The following is a 12,542-nucleotide window of genomic DNA, read 5'->3' as shown; positions in this document are numbered from 1 at the left end:
TAAATACTATATCACCTAAACTGTTTCTAATTTTAAAAATGAGTTGAATTATATTATATGACAATTCTCAATTTCTGATTTTACTTACAAATTATTCTGGTGGAAAACATCTATTTATGGCTGATATTAATAGCAGCAATGTATTATTAAGGCTAATTTTTGTAGAGTTATTTTATTGTGCCATACAGTTTATAATGTACTTATATATACTTGTTCTTCTAATTATCAAATAATCCTAAAAGAAATAGATAATATTTTTCATATTATTTTTTCACATAATGAAACTATTTTAACTAATGTTTATTTAAATTACTAAAATTCATTCAACTACTCATCAGTGACATAAATGTTCAAACTCAAAAAGCCTACTTCTGAATTCATTACATCTAGATCATAAAATTAAAGAGAAACATTTTATTGGATTAGAAAGGCAAAGGTTGTTATTAGTTCTCTAATTTTTAATGTGTATCATTAGTGAGCAACCTGGCTTTCTGAATTTTAGATTTCCTTTTGCTTACATGTGAAACATGTAGGTATTTTACATGAGTTTTTATTTGGAAATATAATACTGAATTAAATGTGTGAGGTTATCATAATAATTGTTTAAAAGCTATTAGTTTAAAATAGTTTATTCTTCAAATGTAAATCCATGTAGGACTTTCAAAATTATATTTAAAGTAACTCATCATATGAAAAATATGTCGAGAAGCTTGTCTTAAGCATGAAGATTAGTTGATTAGTTGATAGTTTTCAATTTGAATAGAGAGCAGAAAGTGAACCCCAGCAGAGCAAATGAAGATAGTGCTGGAAGACAGTCTAGCAACCTATGAATTTCCTGAATCAGAAGTCAGGAAACTAACTCAATAAGGGTGTCGGTAACCTGAGGTCAAAAAGAGTTGGATGTGACTGAAGTGACTAAGCATGCAGCACCTACTTAAATCTCAAAAATATTTCCTAAGTGAATTTTGACATGATTTTGGATTTTTTTCATGTTATTTAAGTATTCTGTAATTCAGTCTCTATCCCTTATTTGCACTGAATCTGGCTTGGATTAATTGGAGGAATTTTATATTGAGCTACATGTTATTCAGCAACTCCCTAAAGGTAGAGCCTTATCGATTCTACACCATGTAATAAAAAATGAACTCTAAAAAATACATTTTGTAGGGATAATGTATTTGATAAGCATAGATCAAACTGAAAAATAATACCAAACTTATTCTGAACATATATTCAAACATATATTCAAACATATATTTGCATATCAATAATGAATAGTTTTATGCCAATAACATTCACACTGTTATGGGCTGAGACAATCTACAAATGTAATGTAGCCCATAATGTTAAATAAATATCATATAATAGCTCAAATATACAAAATAATGTAACAAAAATTGTTAATATGTTTATATAGGCTGAGGAAGATATTTACTATATAAGCAACAAGTCAGAACAGTGTACATAAAATACAGATAAGAAATTATTTAAATCTATAAGGAAAATTCAGACAACTCAATATTAATCATGAAAAAGAGATATTCACAGAAAATTTGCAAAAGTAATCTGATAGATTAATGAACAGTTCTGACTCATTCATTACTAAGGAATTTGTAAATTAAAACAAACTTTTTTTTTTAAACTTTTCTATTATTGGCCATAATTATTGCACATAACAATATCTAATAGTACCACATATAGAGGGATTTAAACAAAAATCAACAGTTGATAGGAGTGAAAAATTTAGAGATTCAGTTACTCAGATACTCCATACTGACAAAATATACAAAAATAATAGAAATGTAATTGATATTATTATGTATGCATATATAATTTATTTGGATAAAAAATAATGTGTAATTACAAAGATATGGAGAATAGGATGCCAAGCCAAACATCTGGTGCAGTGAAAGAATTTAAGTCATAATTTTTCCTCCAAGTCTCATTTTTTTTTCTGTGCTATTGATCAAGTTTCAAAAGGAAATGCTCAAGCTTCCTTTTAAGCAAGTATCATTTCCTAATTATTCATTGTCTTCTAGGAATAACTGAAGCCATGGAAAATACAAATGACACCACGGAAATAAACTTCATTCTTTTAGGGCTCCTTAACTACACACAAACCCATCTATTTTTCTTTTCTGTGGTGCTCCTGACCTTCCTCACCTCCCTGATGAGCAATATCTTCATGATCATGCTCATTCACATGGATTCCCGGCTGTGCACACCGATGTACTTCCTGCTTAGCCAGCTCTCCCTCATGGACGTGATGCTGGTCCTCACTGTTGTTCCCAAAATGGTAGGCAACTACCTGATGCACATCAGGTCTATCTCTCCTGCTGGCTGTGGTGCCCAGATCTTCCTGTTTGTCACTCTGGAAGGGGGCGAGTGCTTTCTCTTAGCGGCCATGGCCTATGACCGCTATGCGGCTGTATGTCATCCCCTGCGATACCCAATCCTCATGAATCAGAAGCTCTGCTTGCACATGACAGCCGGCTCCTGGCTTTTGGGAGGGGTGGATGGGCTGATGCAGGCTGGTGTCACCCTGAGCTTCCCTTACTGCCACTCTCGAGAAATCAACCACTTCTTTTGTGAGGCACCATCGCTTGTTCGCCTTGCCTGTACAGACACCGTGATTTTCGAATTTTTTATGTACGTCTGCTGCGTCCTGATGCTTTTGATCCCAGTGTCTTTCATTTTGGCTTCCTACGGTCTCATCCTGATCACTGTGCTCCGCATACATTCTGCTGCAGCCAGGAAGAAAGCTTTTGCTACTTGTTCCTCCCACCTGGCTGTGGTGGGGTTTTTCTATGGCACCATCATATTTATCTACATGCGGCCCAAATCCTACCGTTCAGTGGCTCATGACAAGGTAGTCTCTGCCTTTTACACCATCTTCACACCTGTGTTGAACCCACTTATATACAGTGTGAGGAATAAAGAAGTCAAGGGGGCTTTTAGAAAGTGGCTGGAGAAATATTTTCAGTGATTTCTACAGTGAGCATTATTGGCATAGTGGCATAAATCAGATTTAGGTTTCATTTTGTGTCAATTTGTTTTGTGTCAATATACTTTGCTTTCATGTTCCCAGTTTGCATCAATTTAAAAAACATTATATAATTCATATTTGGTAAATTAGTTAAAATGACATGTGTTCTGTGTTCATACTTTGTCATGCTACTTTTTTCTGAACTTTGAACCTCAGCGATAAGAATAAATGGCTGAGGCATTCCATTATAAGATATGCTGGACACCAGCCATGTAATTTGTATTTTGGGGTGTGTTCTTTTGTGTGTATATAATGAAAATCATTAATTATGATAGAGATGAATTATTTTTAAGGTAACTAATTGCTTTAAAAAATAATTTATACCTTACTTCATATAATTTTGATAAAATAAATTTCAAATGAATAATCAATATTAATATAAAATATGCATGTGTATGTATGTATATATGAAAGTTGCAGGAAATATTTATCAAAATGTTTTCAAGGGAGTTATTTCTCATGATTATATAATTTTAGTTAGATTTTTAATTAGATAAACAGATTGGAATCCATACATGTAGATACTGTCAAAATATGCAGTCATCATGGAGAAACCAATGTCTTTATCTGAAGACAAAAAAAGCACTGTTAAAATATATGTGATTAAATTCATCACATTAATTAACATTGATAATACACATTGGTTGTACACAGCTGTAATTGGAGCAAAAAATATCCAAGTATCTTTCTTCACATGTTAAAGTGAAGAAAAATCTACTTTATATGAACTATTTTACAGATTTAAGAAAATCATATTTAATCACAAGAAAAAACCATAGGACTAAAGATTTTACCCCTTTTGAATAACTGAAGGGAGTGAATCTAATTGTACTGAAGAAGGATGGAAGGGAGGAAAGAAAGAAAGAAGGAAGAAATGTGAGAGAGAGGGGAGAAGGTAAGAAAGAAGGAAAGATTTATATTGTACATATTTTGATTTGAACAGATTATCACTTTAGAAATGAAGAGTCAAAAGAGTCTCTTCCCCAAAATTCTTAAATATGAATTTTACTAACTTATTTTTATTGAAATTTAGTTGATTTACATCCTTATATTAGTTTCAAATATTCAGCATAAGTGACTCAGTATTTTTACAGACTATATTCCATTAAAAATTACTAGAAGATAATGGCTATATTTCCTTTGCTATACTGTATAATCTTGTTGTTTATCTATTCTACACATAGTAGTCTGTATCTCTTAATTCCATACAACTATGTTACCACTCCCACTCTCTCTGTCCTCACTGGTAACCACTAGTATATTTTCTTTATCTGTTGAGTCTGTTTCTGCTTTGCTATGTACATTCATTTATATTATTTTTAAAATTTCATATATGAGATATCATATAGCATTTATCTTTCTCTGTTTGACTTACTTCACTTAGCATAATGCCCTCCAAATCCATCCATGTTGCTGTGAATGGCAAGATTTCATCATTTTTTATGATTGAGTAATATTTCATTGCACATACATACCACTATTTTATCCATTTGTCTGTTGATGGATACTTGGGTTGCTTCCACATCTTGACTACTGTAAATAGTACTGCTATGAACATTGGGTTCATTTACTTTTTTTGAATTAGTGTTTTCATTTTTGAGGAGTATATAACCAGGAGTGGAATTGCAGCATTATATGATGGTTCTAGTTTTAGGTTTTTGAGGAACTTCTATGCTGTTTTCCAAAATGGCTATTCCAATTTGCATCCTCACCAGCTGTGTACAAGCATTTACTTTTTTTCACTTTCTTGCCAACATTGGTCATTTGTAGACTATTTTTTTGTGAGAGCTGCTCTGACAAGTGTGAGGTGATACCTTATTTCTCTGATTTACATTCTTCTAATAATTAATGATGTTGAGCAACGTTATTGTGCCTGTTAGCTACCTGTATGTCTGTCTTGGAAAACTAAATTCCTCTGCACATTTTTTTGATTGGGGTACTTTTTTTTTGATATTGAATTGTATGAACAACTTGCATATTTTAGATATTAAACTTTTGTTGGTTATACCTTTTGAAAATATCTTTTTCCCTTTCTGTAAGTTATCCTTTCATTTGGTAGATTTTTGTTCTGCTATGGAAAACCTTTTAAAAATAGTTAGGTCTTATTTGTTATTTTTTTGCTAGGACTTTCCAGGTGGTTCAGTGGTAAAGAATAAGCTTACAATGCAGGAGACTTGGGTTCAATTTCAGGGTCAGGAAGATCCCCTGGAGAAGGAAATGGCAACATACCCCAGTATTCTTGCCTGGGAAATCACATGGACAGAGGAACTGGACGAGCTACAGTCTATGGAGTTGCAAAAGAGTTGGATATGATTTAGTGACTAAACAGCTAGGAGATAGTTCTAAAAATATTGCTACCATATATTTAAAAGATTATTCTGCTTATGTTTTCTTCTAGGAATATTGTGTTTTTAGTTTGTCCATTTAGGTGTTTAACCTATTTTCAATTTATTTTTGTATATAGTGTGAGGGAAATGTTCTAGTTCTAGTCTTATTGATTTACATGTAACTGTCCAGTTTCCTCAGCACCACTTATTAAAAAGACTGTCTTATATGATATTATACATGTTTCAATGCCATTCTCCCAAATCATCCCACCCTCTCCCTCTCCCACAGAGTTCAAAAGCCTGTTCTATACATCTGTGTAATTAACCTCCAATTAAAATAAATAAATTTATATTTTAAAAAGGACTGTCTTTTCTTCACTTTTAACACCTTCTAAATGATCTACCCAATCTCTTTCATTTAATTATCCCACATTAACTCAAAACACCATGTCTATAGGTATTCAAGAGAGAACAAAAAAGAGAGAGGAAAAAAAGCTCTTCCATAGCTTCAATAATTATGACTTTCTTCTAATAGAAATTCAGATATTTGAACCTGAAATGCTAAAATAAAATATTACACTCAATCTTCATTATCTCTATTGAATTTAATAAATTAAATAGGAATAAAACTAGAAAAAGGAGTACATCAAGGTTGTATATTGTCACCCTGCTTATTTAACTTATATGCAGAGTACATCATGAGAAATGCTGGGCTGGAAGTACACAAGCTGGAATCAAGATTGCTGGGAGAAATATCAATAACCTCAGATATGCAGATGACACCACCTTATGGCAGAAAGTGGAAAGGAACTAAAAAACTTCTTGATGAAAGTGAAAGAGGAGAGTGAAAAAGTTGGCTTAAAGTTCAACATTCAGAAAACTAAGATTATGGCATCTGGTCCCATCACTTCATGGGAAATAGATGGGGAAACAGTGGAAACAGTGTCAGACTTTATTTTTCTGGGCTCCAAAATTACTGCAGAATGTGATTGCAGCCATGCAATTAAAAGACGTTTGCTCCTTGGAAGGAAAGTTGTGACCAACCTAGACAGCATATTCAAAAACAGAGACATTACTTGCCAACAAAGGTCCATCTAGCCAAGGGTATGTTTTTCCAGGGGTCATGTATGGATGTGAGAGTTGGACTGTGAAGAAAGCTGAGCACCGAAGAATTGATGCTTTTGAACTGTGGTGTTGGAGAAGACTCTTGAAAGTCCCTTGGACTGCAAGGAGATCCAACCAGTCCATCCTAAAGGAGATCAGTCCTGGGTGTTCATTGGAAGGACTGATGCTGAAGCTGAAACTCCAGTACTTTGGCCACCTCATGCAAAGATCTGACTCATTGGAAAAGACCCTGATGCTGGAAGGGATTGGGTCAGGAGGAGAAGGGGATGACAGAGGACGAGATGGCTGGATGGCACCACCAACTCGATGGACATGAGTTTGAGTGAACTCTGGGAGTTGGTGATGGACGGGGAGGCCTGGTGTACTGCTATTCATGGGGTCACAGAGAGTCACACACGACTGATTGACTGAACTGAACTGAAAATTAGAAAATACTCTGTCAATGTATATCTTCAGACAACAGTCGTCAACATAATTCATTCTAAATATATATAACATAGGAATTGAAACTATATTCTTGGACATGGAAAATTATTTGATGTCAGCTTCAGTCATTTGAAAATTATTTATGAACTGGTACATGAGTGATACACAGATTACAGATTATGGATTTATGAATACGCACCAATAAATGCTTACATATATATATGGGGGTACTCAGGTGCTCAGTCATGTCTGACTCTTTTTGTTACCTCATGGACTGTAGCCTACCAGGCTTCTCTGTCCATAGAATTTTTTTCAGCAAGGATACTGAAATGGGTTGCCATTTCCTCCTCTGGGGTATCTTTCTGACCCAGGGATTGAACTCAAATCTCCTCTGTCTCCTTCATTAGCAAGCAGGTTCTTTACCACTGCACCATATGGGAAGACCACATATATGTATATACAAATTATATATGTAAATTATTGATATATGCAGTTAATACATAATATAATATGTGACTATATATATAACTATATATATGATCTATGCTCATTTAAATAAAATATATAAATTTTAATGTTTTGCACATATTAATAATATAATACATTTATCTATGGACTTTCCAGGTGGCTCAGTGGTAAAGGATCTGCCAATGGAGGATATATAGGAGACACAGATGTGTCATTAGACTATACTACAAAGCTACAGTCATCAAGACAGTATGGTACTGGCACAAAAATAGAAATATAGACAAATGAAATAAGATAGAAAGCCCAGAGATAAACCCAAACACATATTGGCACCTTATCTTTGATAAAGGAGGCAAAAATATACAATGGGGCAAAGACAGTCTCTTCAATGAGTGCTGCTGGGAAAACTGGGCAGCTATGTGTAAAGAATGAAATTAGAACACATTTTAATACCCTATACAAAGATAAACTCAAAATGGATTAAAGAGCTAAATGTAAGACCAGAAACTATCAAATTCTTACAGGCAAACATAGGCAAAACACTCTACGATATAAATCACAGCAAGAATTTCTATGACCCACCTCCTAGATTAATGGAAATAAAAGAAGAAATAAGCAAGTGGGACCTAGTTAAACTTGAAGATTTTTGCATAGCAAAGGGAACTATAAGATGAAAAGGCAACCCTCAGAACTGAAGAAAATAATAGCAAATTAAACAACTGATAAAGGTTAATTTCCAAATTTAGAAGCAGCTCATAAAACTGAATTTCAGAAAAACAAATAACCTAATCAAAAAGTGGGAAAAGACCTAAACATACATTTCTGCCTTCTCCACAAAGAAGATATACAAATGACTAATAAACACATGAAAAGATACTCAGCATCTCTCATTATTAGAGAAATGCAAATCAAAACTACGATGAGATATCACCTCACACTGGTCAGAATGGCCATCATCAAAAAGTCTACAAACAATAAGTGCTGGAGAGCGTGTGGAGAAAAGGGAAAACTCTTGCACTCTTTCTGGGAGTGTAAATTTATACAGCCACTATGGAAGACAGTATGTAGATTCCTTAAAAACCTAGGAATAAAACCACCCTATGACCCAGCAATCCCACCACTAGCCATATACCCTGATGAAATCCAAGTTGAAAAAGACACATGTATCCCTTTGTTCATTGTAGCACTATTTACAATAGCTAGAACATGGAAGCAACCTAGATGTCTATTGACACATATACACAATGGAATATTACTCAGCCGTAAAAAGGAACACATTTGAGTCAGTTTTAAAAAAGGTGGATGAACCTAAAGCTTATTATACAGAGTGAAGTAAGTCAGAATAAGAAAAACCAATACTGTGAACCATGAACTTCCAGATGTTCAAGCTGGTTTTAGAAAAAGCAGAGGAACCAGAGATCAAATTGCCAACATCTGCTGGATCATGGAAAAAGCAAGAGAGTTCGAGAAAAACATCTATTTCTGCTTTATTGACTATACCAAAGCCTTTGACTGTATGGATCACAATAAACTGTGGAAAATTCTGAAAGGGATGGGAATACCAGACCACCTGACCTGCCTCTTAAGAAACCTGTATGCAGGTCAGGAAGCAACAGTTAAAACTAGGCATGGAACAACACACTGGTTCCAAATAGGAAAAGGAGTATGTCAAGGCTATATATTGTCACCCTGCTTATTTAAGTTATATGCAGACTACATTATGAGAAATGCTGGGCTGGAAGAAGCACAAGCTGGAATCAAGATTGCTGGGAAAAATATTGATAATCTCAGATATGCAGATGACACCACCTTTATGGCAGAAAATGAAGAAGAACTAAAGATCCTCTTGATGAAAGTGAAAGACGAGAGTGTAAAAACTGGCTTAAAGCTCAACATTAAAAAAACGAAGATCGTGGCATCTGGTCCCATCACTTCATGGGAAATAGATGGAGAAACCATGGAAATAGTGGCTGACTTTATTTTGGGGGGCTCCAAAATCACTATGGATAGTGATTGCAGCCATGAAATTAAAAGACGCTTGCTCCTTGGAAGAAAAGTTATGACCAGACTAGACAGCATATTAAAAAGCAAAGATATTACTTTGCCAACAAAGGTCCGTCTAGTCAAGGCTATGGTTTTTCCAGTAGTTGTGTATAGATGTGAGAGCTGGACTATAAAAAAAGCTGAGTGCAGAAGAATTGATGATTTTGAACTGTGGTGTTGGAGAAGACTCTCCAAACGATCCATAGGAGAACTAATACCAACAAACTATCATCTAAGCACATTGTATCGAAATGACAGATAGCTAAGGATAAGAGAAAAGTTTTGAAAGCTGACAGAGACCAAAATCAAAACAAGCAAAAAATTTATTATTAGGAGAACAAGGATAAACATTTTGGTGTATTTACTATCAGAAACCATTAAAGTAAGAAAGAAGAGAAATATCTTAAATGGTGAAATAAAAATAATCTATCTGGAGTAAGAACTTTCTTAGACAAATAAAAAGGGTGAAAGGAAGGAAATGGGAATAATGTGTCACAAGTAATCTTCACTACAAATGAAGCATTGTGTTATTTGAGAATGGATCTATATAATTGTAAATTATTTAGTTTGCTACTGAGTTGATTTAGATTAGCTATAAGTTATAAGGAACAATTAGAAAGCTTGTTAAGTTTGCTTCATATATAAGAGAAAGATTAAAAAAATAAAATTATATAACCAAAAAAAATACTTATATATGTTTATAGATACAGAAATATTGACAGATTTGAATGGAGAAGTAGAGAGTGCTGCAATAATTGTAGGAAATATTTATATCCACTTTCAATAATAATAGAACACTTAGAAGAAAATTAATAAGGAACTTTTGAACATAATCTACTACTTTGATCAAATGGAACTAAAAGACACTAAAGACAGAGAACATTCCAAGTAATAAAAATCTATTCTCAAGTTCACATGTAATATTGTGTAGGATTGGCCCATATATAAGGCCAAAAAACAACTCTCAGTAAATTTAAAGATTAGATCCCATAAACAAATGGGATCTAATTAAAATTAAAAGCTTCTGCACAACAAAGGAAACTATAAGCAAGGTGAAAAGACAGCCTTCTGAATGGGAGAAAATAATAGCAAATGAAGCAACTGACAAACAACTAATCTCAAAAATATACAAGCAACTTCTGCAGCTCAATTTCAGAAAAATAAACGACCCAATCAAAAATTGGGCCAAAGAACTAAATAGACATTTCTCCAAAGAAGACATATGGATGGCTAACAAACACATGAAAAGATATTCAATATCACTCATTATCAGAGAAATGCAAATCAAGACCACAATGAGGTGCCATTTCACACCAGTCAGAATGACTGCGAACCAAAAGTCTACAAGCAATAAATGCTACAGAGGGTGTGGAGAAAAGGGAACCCTCTTGCACTGTTGGTGGGAATGCAAACTAGTACAGCCACTATGGAGAAGAGTGTGGCAATTCCTTAAAAAATTACAAATAGAACTACCTTATGACCCAGCAATCCCACTGCTGGGCATACACACTGAGGAAACCAGAATTGAAAGAGACACATGTACCCCAATGTTCATCACAGCACTGTTTATAATAGCCAGGACATAGAAACCACCTAGATGTCCATCAGCAGATGAATGGATAAGAAGGCCATGGTACATATACACAATGGAGTATTACTCAGCCATTAAAAAGAATGCATTTGAATCGGTTCTAATGAGATGGATGAAACTGGAGCCAATTATACAGAGTGAGGTAAGCCAGAAAGAAAAACACCAATACAGTATACTAACACATATATATGGAATTTAGAAAGATGGTAAGGATAAGCCTGTATGTGAGATAGCAAAAGAGACACAAATGTATAGAATGGACTTTTGGACTCAGAGGGAGAGGGAGAGGGTGGGATGATTTGGGAGAATGGCACTGAAACATGTATACTATGATGTAAGAAACGAATCCTCAGTGTATGTTCAATACAGGATACGGGATGCTTGGGGCTGTTGCACGGGGATGATCCAGAGAGATGATATGAGGTGGGAGGTGGAAGGGGGGTTCAGGACTGGGAACTCATGTACACCCATGGTGGATTCATGTCAATGTATGGCAAAAAAATAAATAAATAAAATAAAATGAAAATCCATAGTACAAAGCCAAAGTTGTACTGTGGGAAATTTATAGTGATAAATGCCTATATTAAGAAAATGAAAGATTTCAAATACAAAACCTATCTATACATCTCAAAGAACTTAAAAAATTTTTAAAAATACAAAAGAAAAGTTAATAGAAGGGATAAAATGACAATATCAGAAAGTAAAAATGAAATAAAGTATAGAAAGATAATAGAAAAGATTGATGGGATGGCTTTATTTTTTTTTAATTTTTATTTATTTTTATTTTTACTTTATTTTACTTTACAATACTGTATTTGTTTTGCCATATATTGACATGAATCCACCACGGGTGTATACAAGCTCCCAATCCTGAATCCCCCTCCCACCTCCCACCCCATATCATCTCTCTGGATCATCCCCATGCACCAGCCCCAAGCATCCCGTATCCTGTATCGAACATAGACTGGCACTTCATTTCTTACATGATAGTATACATGTTTCAGTGCCATTCTCCCAAATCATCCCACCCTCTCCCTCTCCCTCCAAGTCCAAAAGTCCATTCTATACATTTGTGTCTCTTTTGCTGTCTTGCATAAAGGGTCATCATTACCCTCTTTCTAAATTCCATATATATGTGTCAGTATACTGTATTGGTGTTTTTCTTTCTGGCTTACTTCACTCTGTATAATCGGCTCCAGTTTCATCCATCTCATTAGAACCGATTCAAATGTATTCTTTTTAATGGCTGAGTAATACTCCATTGTGTATATGTACCACAGCTTTCTTATCCATTCATCTGCTGATGGACATCTAGGTTGTTTCCATGTCCTGGGTATTTTAAACAGTGCTGCAATGAACATTGGGGTACATGTGTCTCTCTTTCAATTCTGGTTTCCTTGGTGTGTATGCCCAGCAGTGGGATTGATGGGATGGCTTTAAAAAACAGATGAACACAGTTGACAAAGTTTTAGTAAAAAACGTCAAAATTCAACAAAGCACACCTGAATAAATAAAA

General features: G+C 34.4%; 1 protein-coding gene across 1 annotated transcript; it reads left to right on the top strand.

Annotated features, from left to right (window-relative positions):
• The first annotated feature begins 2,053 nt into the window (after positions 1 to 2,053).
• LOC120863780 (olfactory receptor 2T33-like) lies at positions 2,054 to 2,986 on the top strand. Its single transcript, XM_040240346.1, has one exon. It carries the CDS (start codon positions 2,054 to 2,056, stop codon positions 2,984 to 2,986), a length of 933 nt encoding a protein of 310 aa, XP_040096280.1.
• Positions 2,987 to 12,542: the final 9,556 nt, after the last annotated feature.

This window comes from Oryx dammah, unplaced genomic scaffold (genome assembly GCF_014754425.2).
Source record: "Oryx dammah isolate SB20612 unplaced genomic scaffold, SCBI_Odam_1.1 HiC_scaffold_5, whole genome shotgun sequence".
In the NCBI taxonomy this organism is placed as follows: Eukaryota; Metazoa; Chordata; class Mammalia; order Artiodactyla; family Bovidae; genus Oryx; species Oryx dammah.
Note: the sequence above shows the minus strand (reverse complement) of the source record. Positions and strands in the feature narration are given on the sequence as shown.